The sequence below is a fragment of the Varroa jacobsoni genome, unplaced genomic scaffold, assembly GCF_002532875.2.
Source record: "Varroa jacobsoni isolate VJ856 unplaced genomic scaffold, vjacob_1.0 contig02182, whole genome shotgun sequence".
In the NCBI taxonomy this organism is placed as follows: Eukaryota; Metazoa; Arthropoda; class Arachnida; order Mesostigmata; family Varroidae; genus Varroa; species Varroa jacobsoni.
The window spans coordinates 12,910-40,871 of NW_019214773.1; the positions used below are offsets into that span (position 1 = coordinate 12,910).

The 27,962-nt window shown below is 39.6% G+C and overlaps 3 protein-coding genes and 1 long non-coding RNA gene across 6 annotated transcripts; 3 read left to right on the forward strand and 1 right to left on the reverse strand.

Annotated features, from left to right (window-relative positions):
* Positions 1–121: 121 nt before the first annotated feature.
* LOC111272410 (glutamine synthetase 2, cytoplasmic) lies at positions 122–15,765 on the reverse strand. 3 transcript variants are annotated; one of them, XM_022853847.2, is made up of 7 exons: positions 15,546–15,765; positions 9,080–9,246; positions 7,946–8,254; positions 3,517–3,706; positions 3,107–3,241; positions 1,868–2,048; positions 122–1,174 (listed from the first exon to the last, which is right to left on the reverse strand). In XM_022853847.2, exons 2-7 carry the CDS (start codon positions 9,240–9,242, stop codon positions 1,067–1,069), a joined length of 1,086 nt encoding a protein of 361 aa, XP_022709582.1. In that variant the 5' UTR covers positions 9,243–9,246; positions 15,546–15,765; the 3' UTR covers positions 122–1,066. The 3 variants fall into 3 exon arrangements, with proteins under 3 accessions (XP_022709582.1, XP_022709583.1, XP_022709584.1); XM_022853848.2 differs by lacking the exon at positions 15,546–15,765 and adding an exon at positions 10,669–10,775; XM_022853849.2 differs by lacking the exon at positions 15,546–15,765 and adding an exon at positions 10,467–10,649.
* Positions 3,715–5,962, forward strand: LOC111272412 (uncharacterized). The gene is made up of 2 exons (XR_002687501.1): positions 3,715–4,799; positions 5,137–5,962. It is a non-coding gene; the product is annotated as an uncharacterized LOC111272412 (long non-coding RNA).
* A 5,583-nt stretch (positions 15,766–21,348) lies between the features above and the next one.
* LOC147751867 (uncharacterized) lies at positions 21,349–22,751 on the forward strand. The gene is made up of 3 exons (XM_086973268.1): positions 21,349–21,613; positions 21,848–21,951; positions 22,302–22,751. The coding sequence occupies exons 1-3, from the start codon at positions 21,349–21,351 to the stop codon at positions 22,437–22,439; spliced, it is 507 nt and encodes a 168-aa protein (XP_086829394.1). The 3' UTR covers positions 22,440–22,751.
* A 272-nt stretch (positions 22,752–23,023) lies between these two features.
* Positions 23,024–26,243, forward strand: LOC111272407 (uncharacterized). The gene is made up of 4 exons (XM_022853844.2): positions 23,024–23,148; positions 24,057–24,177; positions 24,632–24,730; positions 26,028–26,243. The coding sequence occupies exons 1-4, from the start codon at positions 23,033–23,035 to the stop codon at positions 26,241–26,243; spliced, it is 552 nt and encodes a 183-aa protein (XP_022709579.2). The 5' UTR covers positions 23,024–23,032.
* Positions 26,244–27,962: the final 1,719 nt, after the last annotated feature.

Below are 27,962 nucleotides of genomic sequence, written 5' to 3' on the forward strand. Positions count from 1 at the left end.
TTTCTGAAAAGGATTATTGTCTTTAATAAAACGGTTATTTAAGTTGCTTCAAATCGCTTCTTTGGATTGATCTGTAATAGCGCTTACCTGCAAAAATTTTACACAGAGAAAAATCTTCGAGTATTTTCGACTTGAGAACAACAGGAACTAAAGCATGGTTTATTCTCAATGCTAGTAATTTATTTTTTAACATCTTGAATAAATACAGTTGCATGAAAGATGGGTTTGTCAACGCGGCCATGCTGTATGCAACAATTGGTTTCCATATTTGCAACGATTGTAAGCTTCAGAAGTTTATAATAATGAAACTTTATGGTGCATATAAATAAGGTGCAATTATTGAAAGCATCTGTAAACGTTTGTATAGTTTTCCAACGAAAGCAAAGCTGCCATATTATTTCTGGTTCGAATGACTATCATCGAACATACGAATACGTCACAGAAAGGCTTTAATAGACGACTTTGTCATGTCAGCCATCAACGATCCCTAGATCGTGCGATCTCCTGATGCTCGAATAGGGGGACATCTTATTTATTGAGTGTAGGTGAGGTAACACCTAATGAAAATATTAGGAAATATAATGGATAGTGAATCGATTAAAGGTTCGATGTCTCATTTATATAATTGTGGACTTCAGTACACACACACAAAGATAAAAGGAAGAATTAAATTATATTAAATTTATAAGCCGTTATAATACTTAGTCTAACAACTAAACGGCAACGTCCAACGCGCAATATTATACTTCTTTAACGACAGAAAACTGTCTTTTATCACTTTATTGGTTATTAGTAATCGTCTTGTAATTTATTTACCATTACTTCTTTGCTAATCATACGACTCTCATACGTGGTTCAATAGAAGAGAAGTTAATTGGTATTTTCAGCCACCTTCTAAAACTTCGCACACACGATTCTCGACTGAATGGACACGTAACTTTATTGAGGTCAACGCTCTAAACGAACCTCAGTGTATCTCAAATGTGTTGAGCCTATGCTTGAAGTGTTGAGGAAGACCAGGCCTAGTTGGTTATTGTGGCTGTTAAGTAGCTCACTGAGAGCCCGCCTACTCGTTGAGGCACGTGGTGCGTAGAATGATGTCGACCACAGAGTAGGGGTCACAGTTGGATGATGGGCGCCTGTCCTCCAGATAGCCTTGACCTTCCTCGTCCACCTGTACAGATAACACAGATTCAAGTTTCGTTTAGTGAAGTCTATAAAAAATATATGGAAGATCTCTATCCGGAGCTAGGCCTAACCCTTAATGTACTTAACAACTCGATATTATGTCTCGAAAAGGTCAGCCAAAAGGCCAGAAAAAATAGACAAGTTCAAATATGAAAATGATTTATTAACTCTGTTATATAATATTCATATGAATGTAAAAAAAGACTTAAGATTTTTTGAATGGAAACTCGTCGATTCGATGACTCTTGCGACTTTAAAAAATCTGACTCTATGCGACGTGAACACTACAGTTGTGTTGTATGATTAAGCTTCTGAAAGAGCATTTTCTTTGTTGACCCGGTAATCCTTTGTTAGCCCACGTGGTCATAGTATCCAAAATCGTTGTGATATTTCCTCTTCTAGATGAGTCTAACGGTAAACGTTTTATAAGAGATTGCCCCACTTTTGCGCCCCCCCGTAACTATAAGAATCTATTTACACGTTCATTTTAGTATGGTAGCTCCTAGAGGGCCAGGCCTACGGGATATAGTTAAGTGTCAAGAAAATCTGTGTATTTATTCAATTTGTTACATTTGGTTCTGTTAACGATGCCCGTTATACATATAGAGTGGTTAGCATGGTAAAAAATATGTACTTCTAGAACTTGAAACAGTTAAAATTTGAATTGAAAAATCTTTACCAGTCGTGGAATTCGAATAGAGGCATTACGATTAGCAGTTCCTGCACTGAAGTCGTTAATCGAAGAGGTCTCATGGAGGCCTGTCAGCCTTCTCTCGTTGTCCCTTCCGCCTCGAGGGTCGTATGCACAAATATGCTCACGGTGTCGCTTCGAGAGTTTGGTGATTGCTTCTTGAATTGCACTGGAAAATTCAAACGTTTTACGGTCCTCTAGTGACCAAAAAGTGGCAGAGAGAAGCACAAACGTAGCCAGTTTTTCTAACAAGATCTGCAGGTAGCAAAAGATTTGTTAATGCAAAACATGAGACTTAGATGGAATACCATGTCAACTTTTTTTACTTGTATATATATAACTTCCGATATAACTTCCGGCGCTCGTCGGCTAAATGTCGAGCTGTCGCGTTAGGCCAGTGGGCAAAATTTTAGAGCCTTCTTACGTCCACTTTGTATTTTTAGGTGGCTTAAGGTCGGCGACCTTTGGGCGTGTCTTGTACTTTTTTTTTAAAAACGGAAATGCACCTGATCTCTTTCTAAATACAGAACGTGATTTTCTATGAAATGAGGTGCTCACAAGTGCTGCCTAGTCTGCGAAAGTGTTTTAAAACTAGGCTGGGAACCAATGCCCACAGTACGAGAGGCAACAGTGGCTTTGCAAAGGGCGAGCAAGAACCTAGAAGATGACTTTCGTCATGGGGGACCCGTCGTAGCGAGCGCGAGCGAAGGCGCAAAACAACGATGAATGCTGAAAGATTGTCGCAGAACTCGAAAGAATACGACTCATCAAACGAGTAACGTGAAATTATTTTGTAACATTATTTGAATGTTCATAGCAAAAATGGTGCCGAAGACCCTGAATTTTAAGCAAGAACAGATTCGTTAACAACTAACTATTTCAGGAAAATGTTGACTCATTCAGTGATAAATTGCATTTGCTTTAGCGCGTCATCGACGAGAAGTGAATGTACAAGTTGGAACTGAGACACAATCATCGCCAGAGTGCCGCTTTAGAGGCAAGTCCAGATCAAGAAGACCTGAAAGGTCCAGCCAGAAATCTAATTCCTCCTAATCGTGTTTCTTGCCTATAGGGGAATTGTGCATGATAAATTCATAATGACACGCTGCTGCCGACGGTGAAACGAATGAAATACGTAGTCGAACAATAGAATCTTCAAGGAGCATGTATATATGTATATAAAGCAATAGTTGCTTGACCATGACGTAGGTATACGTTAGGCCTCACCTAATTCCACCGGGTTTTCTCATCGTCTCTGTGGAAAAGTTTGTATGCGCGCCGGCTCCGTTCCAGTCTCTCATAGGTTTCGGGTCGAAGGAAACGAGGATTCCAAAATGCTCCCCAAGCCGTTGTAGAATATATCTAATCGAAAGGATATTAATTGAAAAAGAACGGTAAATGAAAGCGGATATGACGAAAAAAAGCTGACGAGTAGTTTATCTAACTAAGAATAGATGTCATTCATACTATATTATTAGAGGAATACCGTTGCAGAGCACGTGCGTGAAAAAATGACTTGTTTGGGTATTACCACTAGTGCGTATGTGAATCGCAGTCATTAGGACACTATTGACAGTTGTTTGTTTAGTCGATTGACGGCTAGTGGAGCTCGTTACCTACGTTACCTGCGGACTTACCTCGATACCCAGAGCTGATCTGCCACATCGATACCCTCACATGGCCCAACTTGGTATTCCCATTGACTGGGCATCACCTCTGCATTAGTGCCGGCTACGTTAATTCCCGCATAAAGGCAGGCACGATAATGAGCTTCAACAAGGTCGCGGCCATACACTTTGTTGGCTCCCACACCGCAGTAATATGGACCTACAAATGTTGAACAGAAGTACATATATGTATATATATATATATACATTTTTCTACTGTGTTTATGTATACATCGGATTGAAGAATGCCAGATATTTCTATCTATGCACTGTTGTTAGTCGTTTACGGAAAAAAAAACTGTAGTTCGTACGATCTGTCTGGAAAGAGAGAGAATTAGATGCCAAATTGTCGTTTGGTACATCCATGAAATCCACACGTCTGAGCTGTTGTGAATAGAGGAAAAACACAAAGAACTTATTGTTTATTTCGTGAAGATATGAGCATACCAGTCATGCTTTTCCAGTTTGCTTTACCCGTTCGCGAAGCGCGAACTATTTGATTATAACTTTAGTTTTTGTTTTGCTTGTATAGTGCGAAAGTATTTTACGATGTTTTTACCATTTTCTCCGTCGATACCTATACTCACTTGTACAACGGGTGTTAGCATATTCAACGACTCATTACATATTTTTTTTTCGTTTATGCGCATAAAATGAGGCAACACCCTTCTGTTTCTAGACTGATCTGAAACAGCCATCTCCAAGTAAAAAAAAATATGCTACTAGAATATATTAAAATATCTTTGTTAGAAAAGAATGTATAGTTTACAGATTTGTTCTTCTATTCCTGATGCTGTATTCACATTTTGGGGTAAGGTGCCACGCAATTTGTTCTTCAGCAAGTGCACCATATAAATGCGCCAGATAAAAAAGATCAAATGGACACAGAAATTTCGATGTTATTCTTCGTTCCAGCCATATACTTCTTAGCGACCTTCAGATGCAGAAAGAATCTGTTTCCTGTTCCTCCCTGGCAACTATGATTCGACAGTTTCAGATCTAATACAAGGGTGCAAAGCAGCGTAGCAACTATTCATATATCTTTCTGTTTTTTGAATGTCGTGCGGTTAAAAAAACCTCGCATTTATAATCTGTAGGACAAAAAGTACTCGCTCAGACTGTAGACCGTCGAGCCGACGGGACATGGAAAAAGGTGGCTATTCACTTTCGCCATTACGCGTTCCTAAGCAGATGTGGGTGCTTCGACGCTGTTACGATTACCCATAAATTAAACAATTTGCGTTAATTATTAGGTGAGTATTTGCGTCTGTTGTGAGCATGTATGCCTGCTGCATTCGTGAAAGAAGGGGCGGGGGGGGGGGGGGGGCGGCAAGTAAAAAACGGTGCTCAATAATGGACACAGAGAAGCATAGTCCTTCAAGACGGCTGGCAAACATCAAATGAATTTTGCAATGAAGTATCCCTTTCACATACAATATGATTTTTGTTTGTATTTTTTGTAATATGAATGTTAGTATGTTGGCAACTGAGTGCGTGAGATCTACGTAGGTGTATGTAAATAAATAATTTTTAATGTTTTTCTCGCACTTCATCTGTCATGATCATACATGCGACGGATAACGATGTAAGTCGCAAATGAAATCAGGTAAAACCCGTAGCAACAACGATAGTCGGCAGTAATTTATCTCGTCTTTTCTACGACGTTCCTCGGACAGCGACACAGAAGATGTTTATTGCCTTACGTCGAGCAGAAGCAACACAGCCAGAGCAGCAAAAATGTTCTATCTATTGCTAAAGGACACTTGGAGAGTTCCTGGAGCCTTAGAAGGCAGCAAGTCAAAAAGATGACAACTTTCTTGAGTCGTTGTGATGAATCCATTACTTGCAAATATCCGCATGATGGATCAGCGCTACCCTCGTGTGGGGCATCTGAGAATGGAACAGAGGAAAACAATGCGATAAATTGTGGATATATGTGGTTTGCCGTATACCTGACAAGTACTTAATTTGGGCAGTGTTTTAGAAAATTATACTATAGCATTATAATATTTGTGTTGAGGAAATAGAAATGTGGTATTCTAATTTCCGCGGTACGGTGAGGCTAAAATGTCAATTTTCTATAGCACGATACCTGGGCATGTACGTAGCTAAATGTGGCATCATCATAATGGCTGGTGCGAGTCATAGTTCTCACAGTGACTGATTGAGCGTTATATAAGTTTAACACACAAAAGAGATGGGTACGGCGAGGTATCTTGGAAGGATTCAAGACGGGCACAACAGATATGTCACGCCGAAACAAGCCAGAAGTAAGGATTGCTCGCTAGTAATGCAGTTTGAATCTTGTGGTAGAGAAGCCGAGCTCATTTCCATATTGTGATTTATCATTTTGTCCAATACACTTTATATAATAAAGTCGATTAGACATTTAATAAAGAGTGGTAGAACGAGCGAACTGTGATGTCTCATCTATCCTGAAATTAAATACGGTTTCAATTGTATCCATGAATTCTGTGAAAAAAAAGAAATAAAAAGCCAGAAAGAATCCAAAAGAGCCATCGCAAAGTGAAACGAACTATATCATTCATCAATTATGATTTTTTAAAGAAGAAACAAAAACATGCCTCGATCGAACCGAAGTATCCGTGCAGATTACCCGGAGTGAGTTAGCTGCATCCGTAAAAAAGTTTGTCGATACACCCATTCTTCAGGATATTGAAATACAAATGTTCTTTACCTGAAGCAGGGCCGTTCTTAGAATTTGTCTTCTGGTATGGACCATTCATTCGTTAACGTCTCTAACTTGTATAGCCGCAAGCATTCAAGACTTGGCCTAGAGAATGGCAAGCCACCAATTGAATTGTTTCTATTTTTTCTACTAGTGCGTGCCCTGCGTTAGGCGCATTCTTGTTATACTATATGCAATATAGTAACAAGGAAAAACATCCCATTTGAATTTTTCGATCGGCAAAAGTGGTTCGTAAAGATGAAAAAGTTCATAACCTTTTTTTACTTATAACTTGCTCAGCACCATCCAACGGCTAGGGGACAATGTTGATGTCAGTTCAGCGACAGCATTAGTAGATGTAGTGAATACGATGGTGACCTGACTGATGGCAGTACCTCAGTTGGCCTTCACAAAAGCTAGTCGTTATTAGCTAGCACTGTGTCCTGGTTGTGTTCGCAACGTAAATGGGGATCCAGCGATAGCGAACATTCAGTGCATTAACAAAAATAAATTTATTGTGAGAATAGCGTATTTTTCTATATGGCTATATATATATGTATATGTGACTATGTGTATATATCCAGCCAGTGAAGAAAGCGCTTTCAGACATCCTGAACGATTAAAGGTCGGGTATTTATTTGCTCACCTGATCGGCCGCGATATCAGTGGAAATATTTTACTAATTGTGTCTTTCTGTGCGTGCACAACCAGTTGATGGAGATATCAGTGATACCGTCGATTGACATTCTGCGGCAGCTGAGGTTGGTAAGTATTATAGTTCCCATTATGAACTAATGCTTGGTTGTCTATTCACATATGAATCGTTCAAAAAGATTTGCTGTTAGTACGCTGGCGCTCATATACGACGATTTCTCCCGCTCTTTTGACGTTACTCGTAATGAAGGAAGGAGCCCATTACGCAGATGACAATCCTCTATCGGCAATACGAATGTATATACGCGCTTTTCATTGGGTAAACATCACCGTTGCGGAAAAATCTGCCAAGTAACATCTGCGCGCTCAATGCCAGTGGGTGGATTATTCAGTGTAAACACTAGTCATTTGTGGCAGCCAATGGACGAACCAAACAAAGTGCCGTTTTTTTGTGTGGGCATCGACAGAGGAACTGTTGGGTCAGAAATATACGCTGATTTTGTTAGGAAAGTACCAGATACAAGGCGAGCGTTTATAATCGACCAATATACAGCATGACAATTATGTATTTTCTGTCAGACGTCCTGAACTTTTTTGCGATCGTTATGACTCCAGTGCCTGACGGCCTTACGGAGTCTTATACTGGACTTGGACATCGCAAAGTTTCGTACGAGTAACGCAGTCACAAATGATATACTATACACGTAGCTCAGAGTTAATTGCAACACATGCTATAGCTTCAACGATGTGAAAATAGTATAAGACCTGATATGAAGTTCTTGTAAGCATGTTAATGTAGACAGTAGACCCTGTAGGAGATAGATGATAAATCACCCTTATCCCTTTCGTGTAGGTGTCATACAAAATGACAATTGACCGAGAATTAAGGAAATCAAGATGTGCATATTTAAGAGAGAAATTCAACCTATTCAACATATCCAGGAGCAATGCTTTAGATACACTCTACGAGAACATGTAGAGAATACGTGCACCTTTCTGGCGATTTCATATCGCAGTGTTGCAAAATTTAAATACGTTCATTATATTATCACCCACCTTGAGGTCCTGGAAAGCCCTGTTTAGGCCACATGTAAGGATATCCATCGGTATCGAGCAGCGTGTATTCCTGTTCTATCCCGAACCACGGTCGTTGGTTTGCGCAGAGATCGACGGTCCTCTTGCAGGAGTGACGCTTGTTCGTCGAATGAGGTTTTTTATCCCAGGTATAGGTTTCGCACATGACAAGCTTGTTCTGTCCTCCAAGAAATGGATCATTGTAAATAGCTACTGGGTAAAGGTAGACATCAGAATTATTGCCTTTCGACTGACCCGTTGACGAACCATCGAAGTTCCAAATCGGCAAATCTATACGAATTACCAAGCACATTGTAATCACAGTACAAAGAACGCTACGCATAATTAGTATGACCAGAATCATAGCTCGGCTTCAAAATTGTATGTTATTCATGGGAAACGCTTTTTACGAGTATTTTTAGCTTGCCCGGTTTTTGACGAAAACTGATGTTTGTTAGAAAATACGCAAGTGACCAGCGTGCGTCAAACGATTAAATTTAGACAATTAATTAGAAAATCAGGTGTCGTCTGTCGTAATTGACGGCCGGCTCGTTTCTGACGATCTTAACATTAGGCATAAATCAAATACAACTTCGCAAATCGGTAACTTTGAGTAGCGATTAGCGAAGTCTACTTAAGATGAGTGAGCGCTATCTAGCTAAAATTCACTTTTTTAAGTTGTAGAATTTCCTACAGGACCTATGAAAACAAGGCCACTAATTAGTTAATCAGAGAGTTCATCCATATATATATATATATATATATATATATATGGATGAATTACAAATACTATGCGATACATGTGATTAATTAAACAAAAACAAAATATTGGGATTTGCTGTCAAAAAATACTCGATCGAGATCTTCCTGCTCGATGTGTGTACGCCCAAAAGTCTAAATAGCTACTGCAAGTCGCCAAGTGACCTTAGTCCATTTGCGGTCAATGTATTTACGGTGAAATCGTCCTGAGCGGTAGGCCTAGGCAAATCTTTGGTTGGAGCTTGCTTATACGAACGACATGCATAACACGGCAGTATATGAAGGTATTAAAAAGCAATTTTGAAGTCTACTCTGGCAATATTATGGGCAGAAAAATACTTAACTAAAAATGCTCACCATCTGGCTTCGCTGGCTCTTTAGCGATGGTCCTTGTCTTGCAACGTAGCGCTTCGCCGGACCCATCAATCCATATATAGGTCGCCTGGATCTTATCGCGCGGTTGCGGAAGGGCCAGATATTTGTCTAAAGTTGACTTGGCCGCGTGATTGGCCGACATCATGCCGCTACAGTTCGTTTAAAAAGGTAAAGTACTTTACTAACAATGATAAGTGACACTTAATCTCACAAAAACCGAAAAACATACGCAAAAATTGAAACAAAACAGGAAACTTAAGGCTTCAATATTACGCGCAGTTAAATCGACCGCAAGAAATGATCCCAGTCAGCGATTAGTACCGGACAGAGGCTATAAACAGTGTCAATTTAAATATTAATATTGCAATAGGAATGCATGTTTTTTTGTTCTTTTGATGTTCGATTGTGGATACTTTCCACAACCGTTTTAAAAACGCATTGCACCAAACTTTAAATGAACCGTACTAAGTAAACCCGCAAGCAGAACTTACCGGATCATAAGCGGTGATTTTAGTTAGCTTTGGTAGGGGAATGCGTTTTCAACGTATCGATTTCGTTAATAAGGCGTATAGCTGAAGCGCAAGATTTATCGGTTTAAATCGATATCGATAGATTGTAATAACTCGGGAAAGAGAAAGATTTACTGAGCGCTATTTAATTTCTACATATAGACAAAGGCTTGTTGTACGGCAACGCTAATTGTCTATAAAACAATAGAAAGATACTTTTTTCGAAGCACTTCCTTGCACAATATGTTCAGATCGAAAAAAAACATTGGCAAAAAAGAATAAATTTTAAAGAATCATTTTGTCGAGACGCGACCTTTAAGAAGCTTGTTCACTGCGAATGGCTGTTAAGAGATACTTTTATCTTCTCCTGTCGTAGGCTAACGTGAAACACATACACGCTTAACACAAAACATTGTCAGTCAGATTTCGCGAGAGCTCGCTCGAAGCTGACTGGCCTTTGCATGCAAGATTTTTAAACAAGCCATTTAGGTTAGTGGGTCAGTGGCAAGTATGGGTTTAGAGTTTATTCACGGCCTTTTTAACATACCTTCAATTTAATAGAGATTTTTTAATTTAACAGAGACGACTCTGATTTGACTTGATCAGAAACAGGTTATTATAGTTCGTTTCAAGGAATTGCTGCGCTTTCATACAATAGCCTGGTGACTTCGAAGTAATTCGAATCTTTAAGTCACTTTTAAGTATTTTTGGATGAGAATTGAACTTTTCTCGTGCTCAAAACAAGCTCCATAGCCATAAAAGATGGGGGGGGGGAGGGAGGGGGCGAGGGCTTTTGGCAAGGATATATCATTTTTAATTATATTTTTTTGCAAAGAAGCATCAACATCATTTTCACTTACGAACACCACTCCGTACAGTCTTCATCGCCTAGAATAAACTGAACTTATATGCTTCTGTACAGTTTCCTCTATTCTAATACAAAGTAGTTAATTTGCCAGGGCAAGCCAAAAACCGATAGGTTTTCGAGGACACAGTTTTTGGAACGGCCTTTCTTCGGCTAGAGAGCATCCAGAACAGGCACATCAGTACACAACCACTAACCTCAAGAAGGTTTTTTCGTTTTCGAGTCTGAGATTACTCTGCTAGGTTCTATCTGTAGTGTAAAAGAATTTTATACTTAATTGACGACCGTATCTTGTGTGAGGGGAAAGCTGGTGCTCCACTCGCCGAAGGCCTGTTACCTTTCCCTCCGCAGTAGCGGTTGCGTTTCGGTATAGGGGCATTTTGTCATACGATGCATAAAGGTTAGCCAGATTTCAGCGGTGCATATGGATGCGTATATTCATAGGTAAAGATCAGTTTAATATTTTATGTTTTCTTCAACGAAGTGTACTCTAAGGCAATGTTAGTCAATTAGATTTTATCTTGTTGTACAAATCTACACAATGACAAGGGCCTTGTTGAAGATTTTCTGTTGTTCATGAAAGCTCCACGTTACAGAACACTGGATGAGAAAGTTCAGAGACGATACGGGAATATTTACTCACAAACATTGGCGTCTGTCATCATGTGATGAAAAATATCTTTTTTTTCTTTAGTTTAAATGCCCTTCCAAGAGCTTTTGCGGACGTTGTATGAATACGTTGTTGAATACATGATAGCGGCTTTAGAAGTTGTCTATAGAAATAATTCGTACTCTCTAGTCACTTTTTTGTCGATGGGCAGATGTGAAGAGTTGGCATGCCCTCTCTTCTCCTCTAAGCTGATCTAACAGTACCTGGTAATAGCAGGGCGTGGACGGGTTAACAGTACACAACTCTTAAACAATACACGATGGGCGCGGTAAAAATGAAGCACTTTTTTTTGCTTGAGAAGATGAAGACTATTAGCTTTGATTCTGGCGTTACTGAGTAGCTTCCAAGAGCTTATAACGTGAAAAGATGTAATTTGCTTGCCAGAACCAGCAGAGCATAGAAGCTTAAGTGCTAGCGGATGGTGATTATCAACAGACATTGTTAGACGCTCACGGGGAAAATCGTTTAAATGCAAAGCGATAATTTATTGTTTTAGACTTAATTACCTCATTGTGTAATGCTATTGTTTATGTGGTCAGCCAAAGGTCGCTGAAGCCTGAGGTGCCGAATGGCCCAATCGCAGACTCATAGAGTTAACGTGATAACAAGAATTATACATTGTGGTCCACTACCGTAATGGCTCTGTCGGCTGATTGAAAGCAGATTTCTTCGGCGAACTGTTCGTTTCGCAAAAATGCGAGCTAGAAATCATACTTTTCAATTGACCTAATTCGTTTACTTATCTTAAGTTATTCTCGTGATGTTGCTTAACCAATGTGTCATATGGCTTTACGCTGTTTAACTTCAGCAAGAGGCCTTGCTAAATATATGGTAGTATATTTAATGGTTATAATACATAATTATTCTGAAGTACCACTATATTTTGTCAATCGTTCATCAAAGAATTTCGCTCGTTGTGTAACTCAGATAGGTTAGAAAAGTACTAGCAGTTGTGTAACCTGTCAAGGTCAGTCGTTAAATAAGCTCAAGATAAATCAAAATGCCAAATCATGACCCAATCGCTTGTCGTGCTTGGACCACTCCGCGCTGCTATATCTATAGCGTCATAGCTGCATTTATTATAATTACAGAAAATAAAGAAACATTTCTTATTTATTATCGATATCCCAAAGATAATCGTCGTTGCCGAACCCAGGCAGGAAATGATAGCGGATGGATAATCTTTTTATGTCAACAACACTGATTCTAACAAGAATTCGGTCGGTTTGAATGTAACGTTATTGATCAGCAGTAATTAGACCGGCGCTTACGAACGAGTCTGGCTTTATTGAACGTTGCTATTTTTATAACAACGAAAATTACTACGATCTCGTCACGTTCGGTGACGAGCAGAACTGCAGTCAACTTAAACTAGAAGTTATTTTTAGAGTTGCGCAAGAAATACGAACGCGGTGCAAGGGACGCCACAACGTGGTCCGGGTGTTTCAAGTCGAGATGATTTCGTGCTGGGAGAACGAATTTCTCTGTTGGCTTCAATCGCCGGTGATATGTACAACTCTATTCCCGATCTAAATTTTCACGATAATTAATATGCAAGGGTATTGGATGAAGAGATGCATGCACTTCGTGCAATACGAGGCCTGCCCTCCATGTGTCCTTGAGGTCGCTGCTGTATCATATAGAGAATAATTTAAGGAAAATAGTGAAGTTTCTGTTGGATTTTGTGTTGCAATTTCCGAAGGTTAGAGCGGACACTGATGTTCGAGCAGCTAATTATCTACTACAAAAAAAAAAGGCTGCATCTAATTTAGATAACTATATAGAGCAATACGACGATACGAGACGTTGTGCGCCACATTGTAATTATCGAAATAGACCGACAATGCTAAAATGGAAGCTTTACAACATGAAACATCTACAGAAACTGAGGCGATATAATTCAGCAATTCTTTTAAAGTACCATTTGTACTAGAACGGCCGGTACTTAACTAGGCATTGTTATTGTTTCGTTTTCGAATGGGGTCGTTCTGCCTTGTCTTAGCTGATTCCATACATACTCCGTTCAGAAATATAAACTAGATACAGTTGCGGTTAGACGCTTATTGTAACGCGAGTCGTCGCTTCTTACGCGCCAAATTCAAATGCAGCTGAGCTATTGTAAATTGGAAACTCCACATCTCTCGGTGATTTGTAAAAAGCGCGGTTAAATTGATATCTGCTATTACGAACGCAATCCGTCAAACTTCATGACAAGGACGCTATTAAAATTGCAACTCTGTTAACTTTGAGGGGGAAAAACGTATTCGCGCCATTGTGCACATGACGTATTCATGAAATAGAAATACCTCGATCTTCTAGGAAGACCACGACGACAGTATTTTCTTGAAAAGCAGAGTTCGATAACACATTCATTTGTAGTACATTAGCGTCGTAGTATAGGTTTGTCGTTGTAGGCCTTTTAGGCGCCCGACAAAAAAGCGGTGTTGTAATTTACCTTACAAGTGTCCTAGGCGTATATTAAACGCACTGCTACAGTCAATACTTATTATTATTATATGACTTTTCATTTTTATATTGTTACTTAGTTTTAGATTTGCGTATAGAGCCAGCAAGCCAATATATGTTTCATTTTGAGTCGTTTTTAGTGTGGCCGTTAACTATTGCCCTGGACGCCTGAATGATGAACGCCAGAGGCAGTCTGTTTACGCCTATCTTGACGTGTGAACGCCTGGTTTTAATTGTAGGCAGCAATTTCCGTATCCTTAGGTTTGATAGACGCACACGTTAATACTTTACCATCTCTCGAAGGAGTACATTTGCATGCACATAATATAGACATCCAAGTAAAAATACGGGTAGCTAATTTTTTTACTTTTAATCCCAACTTCTTTGCACAGTCAAATGTGACCTAATTCTGTCGAGCCATTGTACGAATTGATTATGCTTTTTTTTTTTGTTTTAGTTTTTTTATAAAGCATTTGTATGTGTGAGTTTAAAAATCTTTAGATTTGACCCAGAGCTAAGTATCACTGATAAATCAATAAAAATGGAGTACGAACGGTGTATCGACAAAAAAAGAAAACATTTTTTAAATATGCTACATAAATGTAAATTTGATTTGATTCTAAGAAACTGTCGCTAGTATTTTTCCGCAGTCCCGATGAGGAGTGTCCGATGGGATTTTTAGAAATAGCACCGCTGGTTTCTACAAAGAACTGGCAGAATGCGGCAGGCTATGTTAACAAAATCCTGTTAAAAGTGATATTATCAATGAGAATGAGTAGCATTAGTAAGAAAAAAACTCCTGGAAGGACACACTTACACATCTAGGACACTATTGTGCTTGTTGTCAATACGGAAGAATCCGTACATTGAATTACATGGCATCTAGCAGCTGCATAGGCTAGACTTTATCTATCTGGCCTAAAAATTACAATCAGCTTTCCCGATGAGCTCTACCCCCCAGCATAAGAACTTAACTATCGTCTGTGATACGTCGGATGTGCAGCCTTATTTGTCAGCCAATCAAATTGGAGGTGAACGAAGAAACATACTCCTTTTCCGCTAAGCCTTTCATGTCGAACAACCGTTCGCGGGTGTAGGAAGCGTTAGAGAGACTCTCAAGTAAAATCTCCGACTTACAGTCGTACAGAACACCATACTAGAGCCTCTTTGATCGATGCATTACACAGTAGTCAGAATCCAATACAGAATCGGTATAGAAAGGCCCTCGATTGTCCTTGTGTCAGCTGCCCTGCTGGTTATGTGAAACATAAACGTAATTCACAGTCCACGAAGGAGCTGCTCAACGCTTGCCACATGTGGTTTTTTCTAGCGCGGACAAACGATGGATGGCTGTAGAGAACGGTGCTATCAGGCCTATGTACAGTGCAGAAAAACCCAAAATGCGTCATTTAAATCCACAACGTAACTTCGTATACGTATGTACACACTCAAGATTTTTGGACAGAATCGTATACTTAACAGCATCGAGTCAGCATGATGTGTGGCGAGTAATTTGTCGTCATGGAAATTTAAATGATTTAGGTTTGTCCTATTAATTTATAGATCTCTGTTTATCTCAGAAAACCATTGCTTTTCATTTTTTTCAACGTCAGCTAACACTGACCACAACTGGAGAGATGTAGAGAAAATATTTGTTACACGGTTCCGGTACACGAGTTCCACTATTTCATCGGCCTCGAGCCCTATGTAGGTTGCATCTGCAGACTTTGTCCTAGATACCATTCCGCCCAGTATAGCCTAATCAAACGAGTTAAGCAACGTGAAGTGCGTCAACATAAGGAATTAGTTACATATGGAGGAAAGCACATCAACGTTGTTTCGTCACACATATTCTACCATTTTGTTTCGATAATCTAGATACTTTACAATTTTCAAAGAAAAGCGGTAAAAAAAAAAAACGCTACTAAGCAGTCTCACCTTTATTGTTAAATGGAGAAGATCACAAATCCGCGAATAGTTTAATTTAGTCCTTTTTGCAGCGGCGAAACCGTGGATATGGTCCGTACCTCTGTAATAGAATATGACACTACTTCAACATTTAAGGGAAGATCGGGATGGATACCGTACGTGGCGTGAAAGAGTGCCAGTAAGTCTACGCGATGAGTGTAGCGCGACGCGTCGCTTCAAGCCGATGTTTACCAGGTGATTTGTGTTTTATAGCGGACCCGTTTGGAGGAAAGGGTAATTGATTAAAATGAAGGTCATGATTCACCAGCGAGCTTCTATTATCCGTCCTACCAAGATCAACCCCGTCTACATATGAAACAGTTTATCGGAAACAAACATGATCGTTATCTGACGATTACTCCGCCAGAGATTGCTGATGGGTATGCATGGCGTAGCTGCTTTACGGGAGCAAAGCTGTGCATTGATGAGTTTGATTACGATTATCAGAATGTGCCGTAAAGATGCAGGGCACGTCGACGTTATGCTATGGGATCACTGTATCCCCCTAGGAGAGCGGAGCTATTAAGGCTGGCTAAGGGGGTTCTTCTTTGAATGGTGTCCACTTTGAGGTTTTTGATTAGAAAAATGGATAACGGTAAAAGTAATATTGCCTTACTTGAGTGCTTTCCTATATTTATAATAGGTTGATTACATTAGATAAAACCTCTCTATGTTTCGAGTTTTACGTTTCGCATCGCCGTTAGGCATTCCATCAGATGTTAAACATTAGATAAAATCTAGATAACATAAGAACAACGCTTAGAAAACTGTTTGAAGCATGGTGTAATAGCAGGACAGGTTTAAGTAGCCTTTGAAGGACCTATACAATGCATTTATGTCGTAAGTTTTTTTCTTAAGATGTTTTTTAAACCATACGTTTTGGTTTTAGCTTTCCAAGTGTAACATTTTGAGTTTTACGTTCGGCACTGGCGTTGAATGCCACTACCGGTACCCGTCCATGGCCGATCTCGAATGTAAACTGTTTCACTTGCGCTTAAGATGACCGTTCCACCACTAAGATCCCGGTGAAAGTATTCTCGTCGACTAGGATGTAAGGGCCTTTTTTTGTAAGGGCCTAAGATTGTCTAGAGATTTCAACTGAACCCGAAAATCCCTAAATGAAGGTTATTATAATAAAGATTATTATCTCAGTTATAATATGAAACGAATTAGTTTCAGATCAATGGCAGTGTATGATTGTATGCTGTAGAGACACTTAGGAGACACCGTACACTCCTATTTTCCTCATGTTTTACTATGCTCAAATGTACATAGGCGTTCTTATGGAATTAATCCGTATTAAGTTAGATACAAAACTCAACTTACGATTCAGCATACAAGATTTATTGTAACTTTTACTAGATACAGCGGGACTATTATGGCCATAATAGGAGAACAATTGAGTTTATTCCAAAGAAAAAAAAAGCACGTGCCAAGAACTTTGAACTACTAAGGTCATACGATACTTTCTTGAACAGAACCAAGAATTTATAGGCTTTTTACTGCTATTTCAACGGATAACGCTTAGCGAGAGTGGACCACAGACAAACCACCCCTAGATATGACTCGAAAACGGCCATGTTATGGGGCAAATTAGCAACAAATATTTGAGCCAAGCAGCCTATATATAGTTACTAGTCACAATTATTTAGATAAATTTTAGGATGTTTTTTTTTTTTTTTTTCGGTGAGGGAGACAATTGAATTGTTTCATTTACCCTGCACGATAAAATAAGGAACAACTCGAGTCGGTTGATTAGGCTGGGTAATGCCAGCGTAAAGTTTTAAAGTGTCAAAAAGTTGTATGTTATATTTTTTTAATTTATTTATTTATATATATTTTTTATTTACTTAGTAATCATCACTCTTTCAGGAATTTCCGCTGTAGCGTCCAATTAAGTTTTTCATAGTTCGCATAACTGCGCTTTAACGCTGTGTGCCAAATTTACTAGAACAGTCCATAAACGATAACATCGCCCAATAAAAACTACGAATCAGCACTCTACTACTTAATCCATTGCGTGCATGAGAGTAATTCGTTTCGATACAGATTCATATACTACCATATTTACAACGATAATTATTGGTAAAGAGGCAAACATTTGCCATAATAATACGACCCTGAAGCAAAACGCTCCTTTTCTGGCGGGGCATAACTAGGTGTTGTTTTTGATGATGAGGACCCGCCTGCAGCGTGACTTACTCCTGATAAGGCTCGCATGAGCATCGATGACGTTCTTTCCTCGAAAACTATATGGCGTTTGTCGTTTCCATTATCACTCTCTATAGTACACGATGTCCTTAGATTGTTTGACTCCACAGGGCTCCAGTCAATTCTTATGAAAACAGCTAACCTTTGCAACAACCTGTCATGCTTACTACTATGCAAGATCTTTCATTACCACGTGATATCATATCAAACTAGTAATTCCGTACGAAAGAGCTTGGCGGAATCAGCAGCGTGGGCCTATAAAATCATCAGAAAGCTAGACAATTTCTGACATGCGTGTTGTATGAAAGGTATTCTTTTTAAGGAACACGTGTGTATATACATTTCAATAAGGCATGTGCGCATTAAGCTCCATACATTAGAATGGTCTGCCCAACGAAGTTTATAGACGACAAGAGCCGATAATCAAGATGGGCTAGTATTATTAACATTATCGCTATCGTGTTAATAACGCACACAGGTCCTGCGTTTAAATAAGTATCCATGCATCAAATAAGATACAATAATTTCTACGTAACCAATCGGACTCTGTAGTACGCCTGGCAAAAGAAACTCATGTGCAGGTCCCTTTTTCCCTCTCCTTTTCACCCAGGAACCTTTGGGGGTGTTACGTGTATGGTGTTCATGTACACTCACGCTCGAACGTTAATCGCACGTACTTTTGATGTTCTTAGATCTTCTTGATTTCTTCTTTTAGCTTGGCCTTTATATTTGCTGAAATCCCGTAGCATGTCCGTCCGGTTTCTTCCAATGTCGCATGTGTTTAGGCTTTCTTCATCAACCCTTCATCAACGAAGGGACTTTAACGAAGAGCCTCTTTCGGAATGCTTTTTAACTTGCTCCAGTCTTGCTTTTCGTTTTTATGACGTTCGGAGAAGACGTTTGATATACCTGACTATTGCAACACTATCGTGTAGGACACACGAGTCCCGCGTTAATCCTAGCAAAAAAGAAATGTTTAAAAACTAGCTAAGACACTAATACCTAAGAATGTATCTACGCTTACGAAATAGCTATTTCCGTATTGCTACAGAAATAACGAAGCAGTTCAACGACTTCTTGAGCCGTAATTTCTTTTACCGTGACCAACATGAGTGCTAAGCTGCAACGATAGCTGTTTTGTGCCTATCACCAAGAGCTACTATGAACCAGAACGTAGTGACACTTTCAGATTTAGAAAGTACAGTACTAGGTACAACTGCAGAGCTGGATTCGCCTAATTCCGGCAGCGATTCCATATCGACGACCGTCATTTTGCCTAGCAACGCTACGAGGCAAGTTTTACCTAAAGCTATAAAACTTCACACTAAGCATTGTTTCACGTAGCGGATCATTGCCATATGACTTTAGGAATCATTTATTAGTGACCTCAGTTAATACTATTCTACATAAGTGAAATGTGGAGTTCGACTGCTTGCGGCTGTGACCTTCCTTTATTTTTTTTAGATATTTTGTAGCAATATTTTTGGTCGTTACCATGGTACAGTGGCAAAGTCTGTTATCTGTATATAATATCTTATCTAAAACGATCTAACGGTAAGATGGGGTGGGTTTGAACACAGACATGCGAATCATTTAGTGGCGGGACAAGCCACCCACCGAAGGCGTTGCTTAACTATTTGAAACTAGGGATATGAAGGTGAGAAGTACTTCTACGTACCAGTGAATTATCTCGAGACTTTGAATTACTACGGTAACTATCACAGAGATAATCTGAGCACATCCTATTTTCTTGTGCCGTCTGCAAGTTTTGTTTACATACATGAAAAATTTGCCGTTTATTATCGACCTTAAGTATCTATTGTCAAAAATTTCCCGAACTGCACATAACAGAATCAAAGAATAATTGCAGCAGGGTCCAAGAATACACTGTAACAACTGGATAAGCGGATAATTATAGTCAGAAAGCAACTGCATAAAGGCAACAAAACATTTGTAAATGAACGTGCTAGCCATATCTATTGCTTGCAAGTCGCAGCTGTGGATTCGTTTACCAAATGAACAGACAACGTTCAGTTGCCAACTGGTCCATAATATAACCGTCAATTAAGAAATTAACTTTTTTGTTTCACTGGTTAGGCTTAAGAGTAGGTGCAAGACTGCTGAGAGGATTAAGCCTTTGTAAAAGAAAAGCTGGTAGAGGCGGGTAGCATAAGGCCGAGCATAACCTTAGGTTAGTCAACCCGTGCAGGCTAGAGCGGACAACATAAAATCCAACAGGAAATGTTGACGGTAGGAAAGTGGAATGGTACGTAGCCACGAGTGGAGATAAATTTTTGCCTCTTGCTGTTAACACGCAATATATTTACTGCTGTTTACCAGCTACCTGCGGCGCAGGGCTGCAACATTGGTTTCCCACTGTAGATGATTCAGCGACCGGTAATTACGAGCGATTTCATCGTTTCAGGCAATTGTATGCGCTATATCGAAAGGACTTCATCATATCTAAGTGGAAAAGGCACTATATTGTTTCTACGTTCGAGCTAGGATTGCTTACCTTGCTAATAGGTAGGCGGCAAATATATTTTATTACAAATATCGTAGGTCTGAGTGTTTACATGCAAAGGCATGCGTGGAGCTAGTTAGTTCTAATACGTCACGTCTCCTTTCCCTTACGAGCCTCTATTTCTGCTACGCATCGTCATACAATTACGGTTTTACTAATTAACCACTAAAAGCTATAGTTATCTTACTGCTTGCAACTTACGGTTATTTGTATTTACGCGGGCTTTCATAACTTGTACAATTAGTGACAGTTGTCCGCGAGCTTGGCGAAGCAGCTTGGGAAGGTCCCAAGAAATATCCTGTGCAACCTGCGTTGACATCAATCGACTTTGCAACACCGGCTCGTAAGCTACTGCAGGTATAATATATTAAATCGATGAAAAGATGTTATAATTTGTGCGCTGCTATTTTGCATACTGGACGCGCATTGAATATGTAATCTATGCGGAGGGTTCCAACTGGTAATATGCGCAACAATTGGCAACATTGGTGTCTGTCCTGGACAATTTTTTCACACAGTTCTCTTCTCTATTAATGCCACAGGAAACCCGATCTACTGAAAATGTCCTGAAGCCTTGATATATTTTGATAACATTTTGACAACCATGTTCTCCGCATATTCTTAGTTTTCTCTATAGTATGTTATCGTTTTTGAGTATATTAAACAGTTCTTCCGTTTCACAATGCGTTATTATTACTGAAAGAGACAAGAAAACATGATTCTAGATCTTTGCAAATAATGAGTATATGCTGCAGCTGACTGTCAGTTTTTACTTGCTGTGTAATCCTCATATGAATTCTGAGCTATTACGTTGTGAACCTTGTGGGTCGTCCACTTCAGATCCTTGCCAAAATCCTCGAGAGGCAGACTCACATTGCGGGCTGTTAGCCCGCAACGTAATTTTTTCACCGATTGCTTGATATCTGCCCTTTGAGTCTTATTGGACTGTCTGGGTTTTCTGCAGTAGCGCTAGGAGACGGCATGAAAGCTATTGCATAGTTTTTGACAAAGTTTTGAATAAGCGAAGGCCGCGTGCCAATGGTCACGCTGGCATCGAAAGAGACGCGCGTTAGCCTCAGATCACGCTGCCTCATTCAACTACAGTTAATTAGATGGAACTTCGATGATGAAATTTTGAGGAGTTTCCGGGTCAGGTGGGCGCTTCGATTATGGATTCTAGAGCCCCTATTTAGGCAATCCAATATCTTGCAGAGTAACATATCTCAAATTGCCTATGCACCAAAAACAAGGTACACCGACACGGTGTTATTGAATGCTTTCAAGGACGCCAAGCCTCCACCAGGTTAGTAGTGGCCTTCTTGTACATCTAGTTTTATCGACTAAAGGTAGCATATTTCAAAAGTATCAGCAACTAGAAACTCATCCTTGTATAAAAGTCACTGTGGTATTCACTGCATTGATATTAAGGAAATGTGGAAGCATTTTTAATCAGGCCTAACAATCTATGAGTCGGTTACCTTACCCGTTCTGTCAGCCCAGTGGCCAATTGATTATTTCTCGTATTATATTTCTGCAGTTTTTCATGGCTTTGATAATGGGGATAACTTCCGCAAATATATGGAAAGCAGTAATCGAACGAGTTTCCTTCTCAGCGTACTATTCGACTACAAGACTGCAATTGTAAGCAAAAATAACAAGCATTTTTCAACTAATACTTTCATAAAATTTTGGACGGGATGATTAAAAAAAACAAGCAGGTTCATTTAGATCTAGTCCTATCGACGTCCATTTCTAGATGTGGACGAAACCTCTGAGAAGCACCGCAATGCTACAGCCATGTCGAATTCGGCTCATTGATTTTCCCTTGTTAGGTATTAATCTGTGTAGGAAACGCTAAAGATAATAAACTAAATGTCTACAGTGTTTCTCGTTTTTTAATAATAAAATAAAAAACTAAAGGTTTTTGGCATTTAGTTTTTATTTGCATTTACTGACATCTTTGCTTACATTTGTTCGTAATGCCGCTCCAGGGTTTGTATCCGCAAAACTTTAATTATAGTCTGCGCTTCAACTCCGCCCATTACGAGTTCTATATCAAGAAGAAATTTGCGAAATCTTCTGAAAAACCGAGGACGCAGTTCATCACAGAAGAGGTACGATTAAAGTAAAGGGCAACGAACGAGAGAATTAATAAGCTACAATCGAACAGCTTTAACTAATCCTGTAATAAGCCCGTGTACCTTCAGTAGCACATGCCTTACTGTAGCTCACGTGATCTTGTCATGGCAGTAACCTATGAACATCGTGTGGCTATGAGGCCTTCACGGCTTATATTTCACGGCTTCGCTCATAATATTCAAAGGATTCCGAACTGGAAAACTGTGAGGCATTCTAGGGCGCGGGATTGACGAAAGACGAAAAGCCTATTATTAACGCAGCAGATACCTAGGATTTTACGGAGGCAAGACTACGGAGAATCTTGGTTTTATTAGGTGTATTAGGATTTCGGCTGATTATCTCTAGATTATTTAAGGCGTTTATTTTTCCACCAAACCAAAATATATTGGTTAACGTTACTTCGTATCAGTATCAGAGCTTTACCAGGTCCTTGCTTGTTGATTTTGCTGCGGTCTACCACAATAGACGATTGTTGTAACCACCTATAACTATGTTCACTCTGTATTGCTTTATAAATAGTCTTCCAAGAGAAGCAACGTTATCAGTTTTATTTTTATAGGAAACACTGCTTCTCTGGCCCAGTATGAACGCATTGTTTAGAAGTCATCTCGCTTTTCATGGCCTAGAAGTCAATGAAAGTGGCGTCGAAAGAACCGGATTGAGCCCGAGCCCAAACATCAAGTATTTTCCCACTGCCAGGTTCGTATACATTTTTGCGCAGATGATATTTCAATGGCTAAGTAAACGAAGAGGCAAACTTATATATGGAAAGAGAAAGGATCTGTGTCTTTGCCTTATTTGGTTGGGACAAAGATGCGTACCTATATACGCGCAAAGTTTGCCTTAATCCCAGGCCGCCATGAAATGATGTCACGAACAATTGAGGGATTCCAGCGGGGAACGGGTTGCTACCTTATAGGCGTATATTTATTTAATCTGCCAGTATAGTGTATCCATATATTATGGGAAAATGCTATAGAGCAGCGTGATAGCGGGCAGTAAAGAGTTCACTGGAAGACGCACGTGCTTGTATCAAAGTGGGTCAATATTAGATACTCTATAGAGTCTTTGGCCGACGTATAATTCAAACCTTTTTCCTTAGATACTGCAGACACCAGCAGTATTATTCATTTCGTAGTGAACAGTATCTTGTGCTGCCATTATCAACATCATACGGTTAGTTTGACGAAAACCTGGACGAAGAAGCACAACCCTCAATATATTACGAGTCAATAAATGAACAACAACAACAACAACAACAAAGCCAATAAACTAAGGGTTTAGTAGGGTTTGCCATAGCTTTCAATCGGCTAGTCACGGCAAACGCTACCATCGAAAACCTTGTAGAGTGACGACGATGCATTCAGACACGAGAACAAAGAAATGTCTAAAGTGGAAAAAAATAGAAAATATTGATGATATTTTACGCTTTTCATTAAAATCCTTCGTAAAAATGGCGCTTTAGTCGGTCAAATATCACACTGCGCTATTCGAATATGATGAAGAGAAAAACATACCTAAGGTTGTCATAAAAGCGTAGATTGAGTATTCCATGTACGTTGTTATTTTCTATTAAGTTGCAGTGAAAAAACAATCGCTATTTGCAGGTATTCTGTTAGTACGAGCACCCGTCTAGAAAATATTGGCTTTGTTACTTCGATGGGATGTAGTTTCTTCCTGCTTTTTTTCGTATTGGGGGTAATACGAGAGAAACGTTTCCGTGCAAAGGTAAGCAACTACAAAAAAACACATCAGATCTGGAACCATTGGCGGTGTCTCTAGAACGTTTGCAAATACAACCGCGCATGGTCGCAAGGCACTATTTATGTAACACTTTGTGACTTTATATAGGGTTGCTCATATCATTTATTTGGTGCTTTTCTATTGACGATCAGTTTTGCAATTTCCAGTAGCCCAGAGATCCAATTCAACGTGCTTAATAGAAATCTATTCTCGTTGTCGGTACTTATAGCTCGAAAAACCTGATGATTCTATAAAATCGATCGCGTCTTCAGATAAATACAGAGAAAGTCGTGATGGGGTTATCATATTCCGGAAAAACTGGGTTCACTATTTAGCGGGTATGTCCTATCAGACCGGAAAAATAGGCAAATAACAAAATCTGGCCAGTAAAATGCATGAGCCAATAACCTTAAAAGCCCGATATCACATTTCTTTTCAGGAACTTCTATGCATGATGGGCGTTTCGGAGTTCGTGTACCGGACCAATCTGTTTCTTGTTGGCTTTACGACTAAGGCAATCCTAGTACTGATAGCCTGGGTGCGTTATACAGCATGCGTGTTTTAAAAGTAGTGTCTGTATAAATTCTAATGGGGATACGTGAGGTGGTTCGGGTTCAAGACCGTGTGTCGCCACACTTCAATTTGTTTCAAGGAGTTAGTTGTATAGGAAGTAGCAGCATAGGGCGAAAAATTCGGGATATTTAATATAGACTCTGAGAAGGACTAAGTCTTCAGAAATTAGCCTCGAATTAGTAATTTGGCATTGCTGTTTTGTTTATCAGAAATAGGGGTACAGCAACATTCATCTCAGACACATTAACCCAATAAATTAAGCTTACGAGCTTCGACAGCTTCAACTTTTCTTTGAGGCTATAATTGCATGTTACCAAGTTACTCGAATTTACTGTACTAAATAATACTTCGAATGTCAACAGAACCGGAAAATTGTAATAAAAGGGCTTCATCGGACAACACGCGGTCTCAGCTTGAATATTTATATTAGTTCTCTATAATTGTAACTAATAGTTTTTCATTTACGCTTTGAGACACGTAAGCTTTGATTTCTAAAGCGTTATCTCACTCTTAGCAGTCCGTACCCCTGTTCAGCATTGTTCTGAGGAGTTGCCAGGGTACAGAGCTCAACATGGAAAATTTACGAGCACCGAGCACAAATGATTGATTATTACCTTCATAGCTTTTATAATTTGAACCTTTACTGGTAGATCTCATGGGAAATCTAGTATCTAGGTCTAGATGCAAACCTGGACCACTTTTTTCCTCATCTGTCTAATGGGCAAATACGTAGAACATTCGGTTTCGCGTGAAATGTTTGCTACTGACTATAGTATTTACCGTGTTTGGGTAGAGAAGAGAAGATTAACTGAAGAATTTGCCGTATTTACTTAAACGTCAATATAACCGACAAAATAACATAGTTGTTACAAAATTAGAGCCAAGTGATTCAAAGATACCTCTTTTTGGAAAAGACGCGAAGAAAATCATTTTACGAGAAAGAAATTTTCACTAGTTCTCACTACATGTGGAAAGACAAAGATGATGAATCATGGTCTTTTTTTTTATATGATTAACTGAACAATCAATGCTATATAATGAGTGACTGACTCCTTAGCCGGAAATCATAAGTGTTTTAGAATAGCCCCCCTTCTGTTCTATATTACTAGGGATCATAGTACTATACGAAGATTTCGTCCCAAATTGCTCTAATTTTCTATACCCGTTTTCATGTGTGGCATACCTTTCATCCGCCTCATCTGTTCATTTGCGGTGTTTTTTTCGTTGTTTATTCCGATCGCCTGTCACTGCTTGGTACCTAGGTCTTGACCTGTTTTCCTATCTTCGGTAAAGCGCTGTACTCCGCCTCTAATAAATTCGTCGTTCTCGCGTTCCTGATGCTCTATGCCGTGGCCATCATTCTACAGTCGTTACTTATCACCGTGCCCTTCACTTCGCGTAAGTGTAATACCTGGTTACTACAACATAAGACATGCGCTCAACAGTTTCCGCCATTCCTCTGTGTTGATGCCCGTTAAGCGAACTCTCGTATCGCCAATTAAACCGTTTCAACAGCATACGATGTGCCCATGTTGATGTGCTATTACTGTATATATATTATATACATCCAGAAATTGTTTAGCGATGCGTAAATTGCGGCAGTGCTCCGAGGGACGAACCTGTTTAACATTAGACATGAACGGGTACATCTGTATAGCTGTTGGGTGGGTAATAAGTACCAATTTATCAAGATAGACATGTGGTTAAATGAAAGCAGCGGGCGTGATATTTCCAGTATCTTCACCACGCTGTCTAGCAAAGCATGTTAACCGCAGAAGTAATGGCGAAATTCGATGCAAGGTTAATTTTAACGCGAGTATTAGTTCAGTGGTCAGCCAAAGCGAAAGCAGAAGGCTGTGTTGTTGACGCGAATTTGGAATAACCGTACATTGAATGTGTTTATAAATAGCTGCTATGGGCGTCATTGGCACACTGGTAATATCGTTCGTCTCGATGGTGTTGAGCAGGGAACTTAGTGATCCGGAGCTCAGCACATCTCGCTACAAGAAGCTTCATCTATCGCTGCTTCCCGAGGTCGGACTTGAGCTAGGCTGTGATATAATAGGATCGTGGGAACGAGCCGGTAAGTCAACAACGTTAAGCTATAAGCTAAAGCGGTGAGATCACAGTCGTCGTAAGTTCCTTATGGACAATAGGCGCGGTAACTAAGATTTGAAAAAGCCGTGGTTTCCGCGACGAACCTTCTCTGTACCACCAACTTAAAACGCACGTTTATTGCCTTTAAATCAAATAGGCATCACAGCTATACAGTTGTGGGACCGACAATATATAGGCCTGCTTTTGAAGATGTTCCTTGAAATTCAAATTATGACGAAGACCTGAAAATTTGTCAAGAAAATGAGCGCATCACGTACAGCCAATGAGGGAGATCCAATGTAGAGTTTCGCGTAGAACAGGATGAACTGAAGATCTAAATTCGGCAAGTTTCTTAATACCTGTACGTCTATAGGTCGGATCCAACGCGTAGCTTGCGATTAAATCGAACGATGAAAATAGTAAATGATAAAGATCTTTAGTGCACTGCCAAGAATGGCACGGTGGCTTCCTCGCAATGATCTTTCGGTTACGATTTGTATTTTGTTTTTCATTTGAGCACTATAGCATGTTTCTGAAGCTGAAGGTCAGTGTCTTCAATCAGGTTCTACTAGAAGTCAATTTTAAATGGTTACTAAACAGAGCCCGGCTGCTCTTTGCTACTATTTTGTTGCTATTGTTTTCAAATGCCTGATCTGGAACTCTGCTCCCGCCGCTGTCTGTGTACAAGATTTTCAGAGCACCAGAAGGCGTCCTCAGGACACTTCACGGAATCATCGGATTGAAATTACGTGCGAAGTTGCTTCTGAAGACCTAGCATCCGACCAGTTAGAAATCATGTAGGTCTAGTTATCGATTTAGTAATTAGGTAGAAAGTACTAAACTGTGGTCACAATCACATCATTCATCTATCCATGATAAGGTTTAGTGATGATCTCCAGTGCAAATAACATAAGAAGGGAAGAGTAAGCCAAGAACGGAACTCTTAAATGCCACACTCGGCAGTGCACTAAAGATATTCACATCATTTCTATCTATATTGATAGTATATATCGCTAGTATATTTCTACTAGCGAAAACCTTCTGTTCACAAATTTAGCCGATAAACGTTGCAATATGTTTTCTAAAGTATAACAGGTTGT